We start from the raw sequence: 17,580 nt of genomic DNA, 5'->3' as shown, positions 1-17,580 counted from the left end.
AAGCCAACTCTTGACCCTTTTATTTGTGAACTATATTTACGTCTAAAACGTGCCATTCGTCCCCAAAGTCCTTGAAGGTGTTTCCACATATTAAATGTATCCCTATTTTTCCTGGAACTGAATGAATCCGCAATCTGGTTTCCTGTCACAATCCTAAAAAAAAACTCACATCAGAATCACAACTAGCATCTTCTGTGACAGGGCCAGAGGTAGACTTTTCTCCTTTTCCTTTCTGACCTGTGTGTGATCCATAATATGCTCGATCTCACCTCCCTCATTCATTCATGTCAGGGGTTATATAATTACCTGAGTTTTCTTCTTTTTCCTGAGTCCTGACTAATGTTTGGGGAATAGATGATGTTTAAGAAGGCAATGCAAATCCAAGTTTTCCAGTAAATATGACAATGGTCTGAACAGACCACATAGTTACTTGTTCATTAGAAAGAAACAGCAGGTGGTGGTTTCACCTCAGGGTCACCATGTCTCAGGTGAGGTGGGATGTTGAAAAGGAAGGACCCTTATTGCTACTTCATCTGATATAGACATTTAACTCACACTGTTATCCTCACACAATACCAAAATCTATCCATCCAGCCAACTGAGCTATCCTGTGATATGAAGGTAAAGCTCAAATCTGAAGTTTTTTTTTCTGGACAGGCTTCCTATCTTGAAGTCAGTCTGGTTGAAAAGTATGGCTCCCAGCCAAACAGGGCAGATTGCCAGAAAAGGTGGGATCTTAGTCCTGACCCTGATATAATCCAAAATGATGGCAACAAGTTACCTTAATTTTCTTTGCGGTTCTATTGCCACTGAACTTAAATCTGAGTCCTGCAGTTCTCAATCCTTTCCTCTGATGCTTTTAGTGGTTTTTTTTTGTATATGGGTGAATTGATAACTCATTCAGAATCTCTAGCTATCATTATTTGAAGAATCTTAACTAAAACTTTCTATTAGTTGTTCTATTAGACTTTCCTGCTCCTCTGATGCTGCCTTGTCTGCTGTGTTCCTCCAGTTCCACACTGTGTTATCATTGACTCCAATATCAGCAGTACTTACTACCTCAGGTTGAGCACTCAGTCTTTCTTTAGTTCCAACTGCTCTACAGGTCTTCACATAAGTTTAAAAATATTTTAGGCAATTCTCCAATATGGCCAATTGTGCACTTCTTTCGTATGTGACTTAGAATGAAAATATCCCTCAGTTGGCATTAATAAACACAAAATTATTGACTCATTACAAAGTATAACACATCTAAAAAACATGCAGAATTGATAAACGAACACAATTCTTAACTTGAAACTGTAAATGTTCAACTGTCTAAACAAGCCAAAATATATACACAATAACCCATACATACACAAACATATTTCAGGCAGTAATGTGTAAATGGCTTTATGTCTGTGGAGGTTCAAGTGAAAAAAAAATGACCAAGGGGGTTACTTTGCAATCAAAAATAAGAAAAGCTTTATGTTTGTCTCTCATCCAACACAGATTTTTCTCACTTTACTGGTTGTGGGATGACCAGCTTGTGAGAAATCAGCTGCTCATAGCAGTTAAACTACATTGGCTATTCCTGAGTTCACAAAATTGACACCGACAATTTCTTTGGCTCTTTGACGCGATGTTCCCTCTGTCACTGCAGAACAGTGTAATTTTTTTGAGTTATAACTTCAAATCTTTTGTATTAAAGTAAGTAAATAACAAGTAAACCTTTGTTTCTTGAATGAAAATTCAAAATGATGAGTTTTTTCTTCAACTCAAGATCTAATTCCTTCTCTCTTTTTGAGTCATAGAGTTGTACAGCACAGCCACAGACCTGTTGGTACAAGATGTCCATGCCAACCAGATACCTTAAAATAATCTACTGCCATTTGGCAACATTTGGTTCATATCCCTCTAAATCCTTCCTATTCATGTACCTAATCAGATGCCTGTTAAATGCTGTAATTGCACCATCCTCTACCACCTTCTCTGACAGCTCATTCCATACACCCACCACCTCTCTGCGTGAAAATGTTGGCCTTCAAGTTTTTTCTAAATCTTTCCCTCTAGCCTGTAGTTTTGGACCATCCTACCCTGGGAAAAAAGACCTTGGCTATTCAGCCTATCCAAGCCCTGCATGATTTCATAAACCTCTATCAGGTCATCCCTCAGCCTCCAATGCTCCAGGGAAAATGGCCCCATCCTTTTTGGCATTTCATTATAGGTCAAACCCTCCAGCCTTGGCAACATCCATGTAAATTTATTTCTGAACCCTTTCAAGTTTAACAATATCTTTCCCATAGCAGAATGGAATGCAGTATTCCTAAAGTGGCTGAACCAATGTCCTGTCGAGCTGCAACATGACTTTCCAAATCCTATACTCAATGCACTAACCAATAAAGGCACACAGGCCAAATGCCTTCTTTGCTACCCTGTGACTTAACTTCCAATGAACTACAAACCTACACCCCAAGGCCTCTTTGTTCAGCAACACTCCCATTTTCTTCACATTTTCTAGGAATCTCCAGGTTCATCTCTGATACTCACAGTTCCAGTTTGTTTCCAGTTACTTCTGACTGGAAACTAATCAAAATATTTTCAACTTTGTTGCTGACATTGGATTCTTTTCTTTAGATTATCGTAGAGGATTGCTAATTACAGTAAATGCTTGTCAATCATTGTTTCCATAACTATTTAAGACTTTATCTCACCGTGTGACAATGAGAAAGTTGCAATAAACCCTACACACAGGCAGCTAGTAATTATGGAGAGCAGCATGAACAGAACAAGAATCTGAACTTCTGCTGGCAGTGGTAATTTGTAGCCCAGTTGGGAAGAACAAATCCAATTCTGATTTTGTTCCTTTTCATTTTCTGTTTGAGGCATTAAGTTTCTAAAATGAAATCAGTGTTCTGATAATGGTGTAATGTTAAAATGTACAAAAAAAAGGACACAGAGTAAGATTTGGCAGAGCAGGTTATGTACACTGTTCAAGGAAATTTCTGGAAAGTAAGAATGCCTCAAGAGAAGATACAGTTCTGCAGTAGATCCTTTCATTTTGAAGTGATTTGGCTGAGAACAATGAGCTGGAGAGTGAGCAGTAGAGAAGGGGATCTGAACAGTTTTCTCTAGTGCTTGGCCACTCCTCACCAGGAAGTGTGGGAATAGAATAAAGTTGGTGTAACTGAGGGAGAGGATGTGTGTTTGCTCCTCTTGTAAAATGTACAGCCATGATACAGAAAATGGCATTTTAAGTTGGGGGCATCCAAAATGCAAGCAAGGAGAAGCATGAGTAGAATTTTGTAATTGTCAGGAGCATGAACCTGAATATTTGCTGAGAGTCAGAATTTGTGGAGCAGTTATGAAGAACAAGCTTACCTCGGAATTAATGGTGGGGTAGAGACAGCCCTGATAATTATAGACAAATGAGCCTTATTTCAGTTGTGGGTAAAGTGTTGGAAAGGATTATAAGAGATAGGATTTATAATCATCTAGAAAGGAATAATTTGATTAGGGATAGTCAACACGGTTTTGTGAAAGGTAGATCGTGCCTCACAAACCTTATTGAGTTCTTTGAGAAGGTAACTAAACAGGTGGATGAGGGTAAAGCGGTTGATGTGGGGTTTATGGATTTCAGTAAAGTGATTGATAAGGTTTCCCATGGTAGGCTATTGCAGAAAATACGGAGGCATGGGATTGAGGGTGATTTAGTGGTTTAGATCAGACATTGGCTAGCTGTAAGAAGATAGAAGGTGGTGGTTGATGGGAAATCTTCATCGTGGAGTTCAGTAACTAGTGGTGTACCACAAGGATCTGTTTTGGGCCTATTGCTGTTTATCATTTTTATAAATGACCTGGATGAGGGCTTGAAAGGATGGGTTAGTAAATTTGCAGATGATACTAAAGTCGATGGAGTTTTGGATAGTGTGGAAGGATGTTGCAGGTTACAGGGGGATATAGACAAGCTGCAGAGATGGGGTGAGAGGTGGCAAATGCAATTTAATATGGAACAGTGTGAGGTGATTCACTTTGTAAGGAGTAATTGGAATACAGAGCACTGGGTTAATGGTAAGATTCTTGGTAGAGTGAATGAGCAGAGAAATTTCAGTGTCCCTGTGCACAGATTCCTGGAAGTTGTCACCCAGTTTGATAGGGTTGTTAAGAAGGCATGCGGTGTGTTAGATTTTATTGGTAGAGGGATTGAGTTTCGGAGGCATGAGGTCATGTTGCAGCTGTACAAAACTCTGGTATGGCCGCACTTGGAGTATTGCATACAGTTCTGGTCGCCGCATTTTAGGAAGGATGTGGAAGCATTGGAAAAGGTGCAAAGGAGATTTACCAGGATGTTGCCTGGTATGGAGGGAAGGTCTTATGAGGAAAGGATGAGGGACTTGAGGCTGTTTTCGTTAGAGAGAAGAAGTTTACAAGGTGACATTAATAGAGACATACAAGATGATCAAAGGATTAGATAGGGTGGGCAGTGAGAGCCTTTTTCCTCGGATAGTGATGGCTAGCATGAGGGAACATAGCTTTAAATTGAGGGGTGATAGATATAGGACAGATGTCAGAGGTAAGTTCTTCACTCAGAGAGTAGTAAGGGCGTGGAATACCCTGCCTACAACAGGAGTAGAATCTCCAACTTTAAGGACATTTAAATGGCCATTGGATAAACATATGGATGATAATGGAATAGTGTAGGTTAGATGGGCTTCAGATTGATTTCACAAGTCAGCGCAACATCAAGGGCAGAAGGGTCTGTACTGCGCTGTAATGTTCTATGTTCTATGCATTTGTCCATTTTATTTGATTGTATCAAAGTGAGGCACTTAGAACCTAAACTGAATCAATGTTCTGATGAGGAAACAGAAAGTATGGTGCCTCTGTTGCACAAGGAAAGTGACATTTCAAACAGGTGTGAAATGATTTTGGAGAAGGAGAGAAAAAATTGAATGAAAAATATTTAACAAAGTAGAAGAAAAAGTATTCCATTGTGAGTACCGTAACTAGGAGATAAAGACAAGATCCCAATAGTTATATTTTCTGCATCATTATCTTGGGCACATGTAATTAATTTTAATTCTTCATGGGGCATGAGTGTCACTGCTAGGCCATCATGTGTTGCATATCCCTGATTGCTCTTCTGAATCTACGGGCTAGATGGTTTCTTGAATCTTTGTATTATATGGATGCACCAAATGTTATTAACAAAGAAGATCCAAGGTTTTTTTTGAACGAGTGAAAGTCAAGATGTGATAACACAACGACAAATCAAGTTTGTATGTGGCATGAATGAAAATGTACAGAACAAATTGCAGGTCTAGTAGAAGGAAACTTTGCAAGTTATATTTCATACATTATACCCTGCTGTTACTACACACTGACTAGAAAGGAAATGAATGCTTCAGCTCATGGTTAAGGTGCCTATCAAGTAGACTGCTTGATATACCAAGCTTCTTAATTTTTATAGTGGTGGCAGTCATTCAGGAGTGTGGAGAGTATTCCATTACAATTCTGACATGTGCTTTGTAGATGCTGGAAAGTTTTAAAGAGTTAAGGGGCGAGATATTTAATTCACAATTTGTTACACTAACACTTCCAAAAAGGAAGTCAGGAGTGAAATGGATATTTGCCATTTACCTAGACTGATGGAAATGCAACAGCTGATTGCAACCATTCAGCAAAGGAGATAATTGATTGGTATCTCATTCACTACCTTCAACATCCACCTACTTCACCATAACTGTGGTGCATATCACTTACATTATATATCACACAGCTCTTATTGAAGAAATTGAAATGTATGTGATGAAGAATGTCTGAGTTTGCACTGCTTGGCTCAAATATCAATGTTAAAGTTAACAGACATTAACGCCAATGCAAGGGGTGCCCTCTACTGATATCCCTGGTACACTGAGGTTGAGGCTGAATGCAGAAGTCTTAAATTCATTGTAATTATCAGCACAGTCAGAATTATTGAGCAAAAGCTGTTTAATTGCAGAATCACATGTAACAATAATGTTTAAGTTGTGATTTTTGTGAGCATGGACTATTTGAATACTGTCAATATTTTGGCTGTTATTACTGATCAAAGAGATGCGTGTCTCATGATAATTAACTAGCATCAAGAAGTATGGCCAGTCTAACACCAATACTGAAATTCATACAACACATCACTCATTTATATGTTGGCCAGAGTGTCTTTTCAGTGTGATGGCAGCAATGCAAGTTGTTTTTTTCCACAATGTGCCATTGATTGAGGAAATGAAAAATTGTCAACTGTGGCCTAAATATCCACTGGATCAAACAAATCACTGAAAATATTGCATTCCTTGGGGAATTGATAGGGTTTAAGGGAATGCAAACTCTTAGGCTTTCTGCACAGAATGTTGGAAGCTAACCATGTAAGACCAAGGACAACAATTCTTCAGGTACATGGATGGCAATGTGTTCTTAAGTTGCCTGATAAAGTTTATCAAGAAGGCAAATCTGAGAAGATATGTCTCCTGGCAATGTAAGGCATCCTTACATTATTGGTTAATTTGGGACTGTTGTCGTGTGTGCAACACACTATAATAATACCACCAGTATCAAACAAACTGAAAGACATTCCACCTCAAAGAGTGAGGCCATCAATTATATCTTAACACACACAGTAAAGCAATTTTTCAACTTATTTCATGACAGTTCCTGTTACATAAACTTTTATCTGGAGAAATTACTCTGATACTTCAACTGCAACAACTCGCAAGATCCATGTCCAGATCCAGATTGAAACCATCAAGTTAACTTGACATGAGTTGTAATTGAGAAGTGTTGGAGAAAAAGAAAAGCAAATCCCAATTAAAATTGATTTTACCTCGGCTCCAAGTGAGTTAGATTTCTTTGGTAGGCTGCTTTTCAATCTAGCCAGAGCATCAAGAAAGATGAGTTATGAATTCAGTAAATGATTGACTGGAACTACCTTATGCTACAATACTCTGGAGCATCTCAGCGACCACATTATGAAACTTTTTTTTTCAGGCAAGGATTAAAGATCAGTTGATTTGGTCATTGCGTCCCCTTCTCTGACAAATTGTGGCCAAAGTAATCTCATGTCATGATTCAAACATCAGTGGGAAGCAATGGAATTTTATTCTCAGAGAGCTGGAAACAGTGTGAAAGACAATGACGAGTCAAGGACTTGCTTGATTCAGCAGCAGATCTTGGGACAAAATTAAATCGTGCGGATGTTGGAAATCTGAAATAAACATGGAAATTTCTGAAGAAACTCAACAGATGTGACAATATCTGTGGAGGGAAGAAAAAACAAACTTTCAAGTTCCATGTAACTCTTCCACGGGCATATATAGACATTCTTGGATCTATTAATAACTGCCAAAGAAGCTTTCTTTCCATCTTAACATAGAATTATAGAATCCTGAAGGTGTGGAAGCAGGCAATTCCGCCCACTGAGTCCATGTAGAACCTCAAAAGATCAAACCACACACACCCATTCGCCTGACCTGATAAACCTGCATTTCCTATGGCTAATCCACATCACCCTCACACCCCTGAACACAATGGGTAATTTTAGCATGATCAATCCACTTAACCTGCACATTTTTAAACTGTGGGATGAAACTGGAGCACCTTGAGAAATTCATGCAGACGTAGGGAGAATATGCAAATTCTGCACAACAGTTGCCCGAGCCCAGCTGCCTGACACTGTGAGGCAGCATTGCTAACAACTGAGCCACTATGCCACTCATTCTTTTTCTCAAGAACCAGAAGGTGAAGAATTTCTGGCTTCAATTGAGGTTAGAAATTCGCATGTTTATATGATCCCAACTGATGGCATGACTGTACAAATCTGATCCCAGAATAAAATCTGCATTCATGGATCAGATGTTTCTTTCTCAGTTTTGGCAAATGTTTGATCAACCACTGAAAAAAAAACACAAGGTAGCAAAGTTTATTTAACAACAAGACTGAAAAGTATAGCAATAATAAATAAATCAATAAGCAGTGTAAATATTGAAAAGAAGTTATAAAGATCTTAACACACACAGTAAAGCAATTTTTCAACTTATTTCATAACAGTTCCTGTTAAAAAAACTTTTATCTGGAGAAATTACTCTGATGCTTCAAATCAACTGCAACAACTCTGTGAAATGTGGGATAACAAGGTGTGGAGCTGGATGAACACAGCAGGCCAAGCAGCATCAGAGGAGCAGGAAAACTGACATTTCAGGCCTAGATCCTTCTTCAGAAAATTTTCAGAAAATAGACTCTTGTGATTAGCTACTTTATTTCCATCATTTTAAGCTCTCCTTTAAGTTTTTTTGGTTTTTTTAAAATTGAATTATTGAATTAATGGCTGAGTTAACAATGATTTGCTAATCAAAATGATCAAAATATCATTATCTAACAATTTCATTGATATGCCTGTGGGTACATCCATAGAAGTATTTTTTTTTAATTGGAATATGATCAGAGAGCAGTTTTGAATGAATGTACCATCAATAACACCTCGATTTACCTGATTGACATTGGTCATGTGAGGATTTTGCACAACTGCTCAACTCATGCGAAGTATGCTGTGATCTTTCTGAGTTATCATTTAATTTTGAATTTGAAATTTGAACTGATTGGCACATGGTTTTAGTTGTGTGTAGAGGGGTGTTTATTGAGCAACTTTTCAATCTTTTTGGAGCTAGAGAAATAGTTCCCACTGCTAACAATGGGACTTTGTTTTTTGCATTTTCAGAGCTTTATGATCAGACAGAGTAAGCATGAAAAAGTACTAGTTTTATTTCAGTTTATAAGAAACAGATTTTTTTGGATTCAGCAGAAACACCATAGTTTGGAAAGCTCATGAATTAGGTTTGCTACATATTAGATTCCCTACAGTGTGGAAACAGGCCTTTTGGCCCAACAAGTCCACACTGCCCCTTGAAACACCCCACCCAGACCCATTCCCCTATAACCCACACACCCCTGAACTCTACGGGCAATTTAGCATGGCCAATCCATCTAGCCTGCACATCTTTGGACTGTGGGAGGAAACCGGAGGAAACCCACACAGACATGGGGAGAACGTGCAAACTCCACACAGACTCAAGGCTGGAATCAAACCCGGGTCCCTGGCGCTGTGAGGCTGCAATGCTAACCACTGAGCCACTGTGCCGCCCCAAAGTCCTGGTTGAAGTTAAAAGTTCAAGCTGTTTCTTCCTAGACAAAGGAGTTAGTTTGAAATAATGATAAAATAGATTACTTTAGCTTTCAGACTGAATTTAAGAGCTGAATAAACGAAATTGTATTTCTATGGTGTTTCAAATCCTGTTATAAATAAATGCCTTGTTTTGTTTTCTCTCTGTTGTTTCCATTTCCGTCAAGCAATAAATTTCTGTTTTATTACCGTTAACACGAAATCTGTACTTTAGGATTCTATGATTCTAAAATCTGCTCTCTCAAGCCAAACTTCAGTCTGGAATCAGTTTGTCTGGTAATAACATAAGCTGTTGTCACAAGAACAGTGGGGCAATAAATTCAACTGAAATCAGCCATAGACTTATTTTCATTTGTGTTGTCCTATTTTTGGCCTACTCCTAACTGTTGAACCTCAATTTCCCTGTATGTTGATAGCATGACATTGCTCACCTTTCCCTCAATAATCATTTTCTTGCTAATTTTCAGGAAAAGCCCTGAGGTTAATTTGTATCAGGATAATGTTACTTTCTGTTCAAATACAAAACTTCTCTTTTAGACTCATTGATTTGTTTCTTTTTCACCTACCTTCCTGCTGTCCTGAATAGCTGTTTGAATTTTATTCCCCTGAATATGGCAACTATACACTGTAATTGTTTTCCAAGGAATGTAACAGGCATAAGATCTGGTGTCTAGAACTTAAAGCAATACTCAAGAAATGTTTAAAATGGAGAGTTGCACAGCAACAGCTTTGTTTCCATATCCTCTTTTTAAGTCGGCCTATTTTGGATGAGAAACAAACATTTCTCACAATAAAATCAAATTACTTCAAATATTTGAGAAACTCAAAATGTCTTCCAGCATCCAAAGGGACAGAAACCAAGTTAGTGAGAAACCAAACAGTCCTATGTGACTCTTCTTGAGGGCAGAAAGTAGTGGAAGACTGTGTTATTTTATGCAGATTTCAGAAAGAAAGGATGAGTAAGTGGCACAGAGGCTGATAGTGCTCAGAACAGTAGACAAAGAGAGTTTGAATGGCGGAAACAAATAGAACAGTTTCAAAATGTGTGTAAATCCTAGGTGTAGAAAGGAGGAAAGTGTTGCTGTATTGAAAACATTGCCAAAGAGAAACAAACAAGGCACAGATGTGGGGAGGGGTAGGGGGTGAATTTGAGAGGTTTTGTAAAGTGGAGGACAGGAGAAATGCTGTTAAGGTTTTTGAATTTAGTACTGAGCCCCAGAGTAAATTGCCTCAATGGAAAATGAGTTGTGTAGTCCCTCCAGCTTATGTTAACCTTCTTTGGAACACTGTGGCATGCTCTGGACAAAGTGGTATCTCAGATTTTCTGTTTTTATTCCAACAGCTCATTTATATATTTTTTAAAGTAGTCTGGCTTAACTTGTCTTCACCGTTTTGCACTTTGAAATTTATCAGCTATAGTTTTGTGCTTTTCTACTTTGCAGTTTTCAACTTTCACAAAGAATGTTTCGTATTCTATCTTTGACAGTGCCGTCAGGAAACTTCAATGTGTGAATCCGAATGCTTTTTGCTGTGATTAAAAAAAGTGGAGAAAAATTGAGAACCTAATTTAATCAAATACTGGAAATACCACTTTCAAATCCTTCTAGATTGAGGTAAGTTTTTTTTATTGCAACACTCTTATCTCTCGACCGATCAGCATCTCGTGTTACAAGGTTATTCTAATTACATATTCTCTCATATTTATAGCTGTTTCATGCATCAAAGTCTATATATATCGATGGGCGGTGAATGAGCAGCGCTTGGAAAGCTTGTGATTTCACATAAACTTCTTATACTATAACCTGGTGTCATGTGACTTCTGACCTTGTTCACCTCCAGACCAAGACTGGCACTTCTATTTATTGTAAATTAGGGAGAAATCGTCATCGAGAAAGCATGACATTCAGTAATCGATCTGATTGCTTTTTGAATAAGTGTGGGGAAAATACAGGTTCAATTTTACATCTATTAAATCAATGCAATCAACATTTTTCAGTTCTTTTTTGGAACTTTCCATTCTATTTCACATTCAATATATTCTGCCGCAATGAGATTTAAACTCAGGTGTTGCAAACTGCTTGCTCGTGTAGGGACCTAAATTGAACAATGTTGTAATCGTTAATGTCTCTATGGAGCTCCAACTGTGTATAAATTTAAAGTTCTGTGACTGCACCACCTCAGGGTTTAATTCAGAGCGATTTATTGCAGCCCGAACTGACTTTGGACAGTCAAACATGGAGCCATTTTACTCTATCATTAAAATCTACTATACAATTCTTGTCATCATCGGAGTTCCTAGTAAGTGACTATGACAATTGAAGCTGTGTGAAAAAGTGATAGTTTCAACCTATGACTGATCATTTCACACCCTGTTCGAATGATAAACTTTGTACGACTATTAAATCAGTGATATTCTTTACTTAACCGTGCTGTTGAGTCAGATATCAGTTCAGGGGGAAGCTATTTCCAGAAATAACTACCTCTGTGAAAATGTGCTGATTGTTGCCCCCGAAACAGATGAGGCTTGCTCTGGTTTTTTGAGCTGTCTGATCTCTATACTCCACGGATGTGCCTTTCTGTTTGGGCATGTAAACTATGGACAAGGGGAATACTTTCGTTGTTGTCAGAAGATTTTCTGAATAAATTAATATGTTTTGATGTTAATCAGTAACAGCTCCAACAGTAACAGCTGCGAACTCTTTATTTACAGGTAAACAGCAAGACAGCGTTGTCGCTCTCCTCTTGATAATAACTTTCTCTTTGATTACTGTAAACTGGTTAAATGTTTTCAGGCTGGTCATCGACCTTCAAACGCAGTCATGAGAAACTCAAGTTATGACTACTTTCTTTATTCCGGACTTGTGCGAAATAATGGACTCTTGTCACTGAATCACCCATTTATTTTCTGCACTTCTTCAATGTTTAATGATCCAATTATTACGTATGATTCCGAGACTTGACTCATGCTCTGCCCTTAGATCAGTGGCTTTTGCCCATTTTCATGTCGAACATGTTGAAAGACGTCGAACTGAAGAAACTAGATACTTTCTTTTGTATAAAACAGGAATTAGTTCCAGTATGGTAAATATTAACATCGTTTTACCGTTTATACTAAGGGAAATGATGCATCACTTTATTCACTGGATCGCTTCTAAATCTAGAACGTTATGAAAGAACTTATGGCCTCATAATTCTCAAATTACAGTGGACCATATCGCATTTACAGCACTATCGCAGAACATTTAGCCCAACTTCTTGTTGTGTTTGTGTTCCACACGCACCTTTAAATACTATCCACCTATCAGTAACTTTAATGTCTCCATTGGGTCTGTCCACAATTTTCCCAGTCCTTTTTAAGCTACTTTTACAGACAAACTCGCCAAATGCTGCAGCGAGTTCCCAGATACATAGAATCTGTCGGGCCTGATGGCTTACTTCTACAAGGATTTGCACCTTCTGCTATGCCACCGCAATATTTTTGTCCCATGGATCAAGAATTGTACCTAATAACATTGTGATACAAATGCGGTTTTATACAACTCCGATTTTCATTTACAGTTCTCTAGAAATGGATTTCAGTGCGTTGTTTGAAATTTGATGACATCGTTAACTTGCGTTTCGACTACAAATAATTTGTGAATGTGTACCTCCAGTAGCCTTTGTCTCCACATTCACTATTCCAAATATCTGCCCATTTCTAAAGTTAAAAAATCTGGTATTTATTTGAGAAATGTATTCAATTACTATTGACCCTACACCTCTGCAATGCACGATGTGCGTACTCTCTGTTTTACTTGGTCAGACTCTGATTTTTCCTTCATTCAACTGATACCTGTGTGCTGAATGTGGGAATTTCGCTGGGAGTAAGTGTGGTAATATTATGAAGGAAAGTTGACCACACTAGGTCGCACTTACTAGAGCTTAGAAGAATAACAGAATACCTTATTCAGAGATAAATGATCCTGGGTGCATTTTACAGGGCGAGTAATAAAGAGATTACTTTTCATCTTGCTGGAAGACAAAAAAGCTGGGGATACAGTTTATAAATAAAGGTGTCACCCAGTTAAGAGGGATTTCTTTTCATCCCTCAACAAGGTAAGTTTTGAAAATTCTGTTTCCTGGATAGTTTAATCATTGAATATTTTAAAGATCGAGTTTGATGAACTCTTGTCTAACAAACCAGTCCAATGTTTTGGCATTTAGTGGGGATACACCTGAAGACCGCAATTCGAATAGTGATGATCTTATTGACTGGTGAAGTAAACTTGGGAGATTCAATAGCCAATTACTGCTCATAACTGACGTGGTTATATATTCATAAGTGCTTCCTTAGCTGCTCCTTTTTATGCCAGAGTCCATATGACATTCTTCTTTCTGGTACCTGAGTAACAGTGCAGATATTAAGCCTAAACCTTCACCCAGTGCTCTATGCAGGACTGATAATCCCAACCAAAGAGCCCTATTGTGTTTTTACAGTGCAGAACAAAGGCATTTGAACCATCAAGCCCAAATCGACAGTTAATGGAGTAATCCAATCAGTTCTGTAGAGGCTTGACAAGTTCCAAAACATTTTTTTTTTCAAAAATCTGAGAATTTTTCTGATTCCACTCTTTTAAATCCACTCATTTTTCAAATACACGTCATTACCTGTGTTGGTATAATTTCCTCCTCACTGGTAGAGTTGGGATGACACAAAATATTGCAAGCTCATTCACAGAGAAGAAGAATGTTTTCTGAAATGGGCAGATATAAATGACTTAGTCAGATGGGCACATGAATGGCGGATGGCATTCACCCTGATAAATGTGAAGTGATGCACTTTGGAAGTAACAAGGCAAGGCCTTCTCAATGAATTCAAGACACTAGGAAGCTCAAAGGAGCAAAGAACCTTCAGGTACTTGTCCACAGACCCTGGAATGTGGCAAGGCAGATTAATTGGGTAGTTGAGAAAGCATATAGAATGCTGACATGTATCAGTTGATGCATAGACTTATAGAGCAGGGGATTATGTTGGCACTGCATAGGACTTCAGTAAGATGGAAGTTGAAGTACTGTGTGAAGTTTTACTTACGATCCATTGTAAAGCATGTGATTTCAGTTGAGTGATTGCAGTGGATGGTTATGAAAATGCTGCCTTGAACAGAAGACTTGAGCAATGCAAAGAGATGGGCAGTTCAGTTTTCTTTTGAAGCAGAGAGGTTTGCAGGGAACCTGATAGAGGGTATAAGATGGAGGGGAATAGACATGGGTGGATGGAAAGCAGCCGTTGATCTTAGTGAAGGCAAGAGGTATGGGGGTAATTTGAGGAATTGTTTTTCACCCAGTGCTTGGCAGGTATCAAGAAAGTACTGCCAGAGAAGGTGGCCAAAACTGTCACTTCATAATAATTAAAAATGTACTCATTAAACAGTTGGAGTGTAATAACATTCAAACCTGTGGATCAAGTGGGATTAATGAAGGTAATAGTGCATTTCTGACAGTATAGACTTGATGGGCTGACAGGCCTCTTCTGTCCTGTATAATTGTACGTGTCTATAATCAGACATGTGGATTTTTGCTTCACCAGAGGTTTGAGATCCATGAATATTGTACCTGTGAGAGGTGCTAATTTCCTTCAAATAGTAAACCAAATCATGACACACAAGATGGATGTATCTTTTGTTTGGTAACTTAAATGTTTAGACACGGAAACTGCCAGATACACAGAATCTCCAGTCAGCAATGCCTATTTTGTTTTGTTTTATTTTACAGTTAATCTCATGACGATTTTGGTCCTATCTCAGGAAAGATGTGGTCTCTCAACTTGTACAACTCGTTATCTGCTGTCAATGACAACAGCGGACTTGCTGGGTATTATCACTGCAGCATTGTTATATCGGGGTAGTTCTTATTATTTTCCAGAATCCTTCCTGCAAATCACACCCGTGTGTCGTATTATCTTTGTCCTGCTTTTTGCAACCTCGGAATGTTCTGTCTGGTTTACTGTCACTTTCTCCTTTGATCGATTTGTGGCCATTTGTTGCCAGAAGCTGAAAACAAGGTATTGCACTGACAAAAATGCAGCTGTGATTTTATCAACGACCTGCATTCTCATCTGTTCTAAAAATGTTGCATCCTACTTTAGATTTGAACCTGGTGAAATAATTGACAATATTCCTTGGTTCTGTAAGGAAACTCCAAGCTATTATAGTGCACCAGGTTGGGTGGCATTTGACTGGTTTAGTAAGATTTTTACTCCATTGCTCCCATATGTCTTAATTTTGTTGCTGAACACTTTGACAGTCAGACACATTCTGATGAGCAGTCTAGTGCGTAAGAGACTGAGAGGCCAAAGCAAAGGAGACAATCACAATGACCCAGGGATGGAGAGCAGAAAGAAGTCGATGCTGTTACTCTTCACGATATCTGGCAGTTTCATTCTCCTGTGGCTTTTATATGTTATAAACTTCTTGTACTACACAATTTCTGGTTTAAATTCTGAGAATTACAGTGAATTTTTATCCATCTTTGCAGAAGTTGCAGTTATGCTGGTGGATTTAAGTTGCTGTTCAAACGCATTTATTTATGGGGTGACTCAATCCAAATTCAGGGAGCGTTTTATGAGCATGGTGAAATACCCTGTGATGTTACTTATGAAATCACTTGATAAACAAATGAATTAAGTGCAACTTAGAGGTGGGTCACAGAGTCTCCATTTCAGTAATATTTTATCACTGATTTCAATCAAAGGAATATTATCAGAATGTGATGAGATTCCAAACTTCACCTCTGTTATGGTGGGGGAGAGCATCTTGCAGGACGGATAGAAGATTCAGAAGGCACAATTGTTCTGAAAGAAAATAAAATACTGATTAAAAATGCAATGTGCTCTGATTCCAGTCACTGTGCGTCCTTTCCATTCACCATCCATGCAGTTCTCACTTTCATTTACTTTCTCAATTTAGGATGGGTGAATTTGTGTTTACAGGAGCCCTGTCAGTTTGCCCTTGGGGTCAGAGTGATGATGTTGGGTCCTGGACACTGCGAGCAATGCCAGTTGGAACACAGGATTTGAAAGCCTGATGGAATCAAGTTAGAGTTTGGGTTTTACATGAGCTGAATTTGCAAAGAACGTCATCCTTTCATGCACTGCCACTTATGCTTTTGTTTTGATAACTCCTGTCATTGCCTCTACGCTGGGAAAAGGGAAAAAAAAATCACCTTGTCCCAGGTAACTTCAAAAATGGAATGTGCAAATTGGGTGGTATTTGGATAGGATTTTAAAGAGAAATCAACCACACAGTTATTGAATAGCTGAAAGTGTGTGTTTGACCTCCTTAGTATTCAACTTACAACATAGAACAAACAGTTAAGGCCTTTGGCCCATGATGTTGTGCCGAACTTTTGCCGGAAACCTAATGTCTACCTAACCTCCGCCGCTACCCTCTACTCTCATCCATATGCCTATCCAATAGCTGCTTATACGCCCCTAATGAGGCTTACTCCACTACCGTCTCTGGCAATGCATTCCACACCCCTACCACTCTCCAAGTAAAGAATCTACCACTGACATCTGCCTGATATCTCCGTCCTTTCACTTTAAAACTACGTCCCCTCGTAAAAGTTGCCTCCACCCTAGGAAAAAGTCTCTGGCTGCCTGCTCTATCTATGCCTCTGATAATTTTGTATGCCTCTATCAAGTCACCGCTCATCCTTCGTCATTCTAAAGAGAAAAGCCCTAGCTCTCTCAACCTTTCCTTGTCAGACCTTCCCTCTATTCCAGGCAACATCCTGGTAAATCTCCTCTGCACTTTTCAAACATTGTTCCACATTGTTCTTACATGCTTGAAATATGTTCAACAATCTAGTACATTTAACCCAGTAAACGAAAAAAATCTCCAAGCTACTTAACAAAAGGAAATGAAATTGATTGAGGGTACCATTGTTGAAGCGGAAGGTCAATGCAGAGATCAAGGTGAATGACGTGGAGCCATGATCCCAATGTCAACAAGCAGAAACTCATGAGTACCCAGTTTTAGCAATGGGATTGTTGCAAATTAAACCAAATGACAAACATACAACATTTTTCTTCATGTATAACACAGTTAGTTTTTTTTTCGTATCCAAGACATCCTGGCCCTTCTGTGGTTAATCCATAACTTCAAAAGTTTTCTGTGTGCTACTCTGTTTTTTTTTTAAAAAAGAATTAGTGCATGGAGGGGATGGATTTCGAGGGATATAGACCAAATTGGAAATCACTAAGTGGGCACCATAGTCTCATGAGCCAATTTGGGCTGAAGGACATGTTTCCGTGCAGTATGATTCTATGACTGTATGGCCCTCCTTAGAAATCCATTGCACCCCATCAAAATCATTACTATCATCAATTTGTTGTGTGACTACTTGAGAAA

At 38.6% G+C, this 17,580-nt stretch overlaps 1 protein-coding gene across 1 annotated transcript; it reads left to right on the top strand.

Moving 5' to 3' along the window:
- The first annotated feature begins 11,389 nt into the window (after window positions 1–11,389).
- On the top strand, window positions 11,390–16,053 carry LOC125467689 (probable G-protein coupled receptor 139). The gene is made up of 2 exons (XM_048563851.2): window positions 11,390–11,488; window positions 14,942–16,053. Exons 1-2 carry the CDS (start codon window positions 11,425–11,427, stop codon window positions 15,850–15,852), a joined length of 975 nt encoding a protein of 324 aa, XP_048419808.1. The 5' UTR covers window positions 11,390–11,424; the 3' UTR covers window positions 15,853–16,053.
- Window positions 16,054–17,580: the final 1,527 nt, after the last annotated feature.

The sequence above is a fragment of the Stegostoma tigrinum genome, chromosome 34, assembly GCF_030684315.1.
Source record: "Stegostoma tigrinum isolate sSteTig4 chromosome 34, sSteTig4.hap1, whole genome shotgun sequence".
Lineage (NCBI taxonomy): Eukaryota > Metazoa > Chordata > Chondrichthyes > Orectolobiformes > Stegostomatidae > Stegostoma > Stegostoma tigrinum.
This window is presented reverse-complemented; position numbering and strand designations above follow the sequence as displayed.

Bases quoted from the DNA above. Each gene is read 5' to 3' on its own strand.
- LOC125467689 (XM_048563851.2), top strand. From the start codon at position 11,425: ATGGAGCCATTTTACTCTATCATTAAAATCTACTATACAATTCTTGTC. The intron at 11,489-14,941 runs GTAAGTGACTAT...TTTATTTTACAG, and splicing joins TGTCATCATCGGAGTTCCTA to TTAATCTCATGACGATTTTG.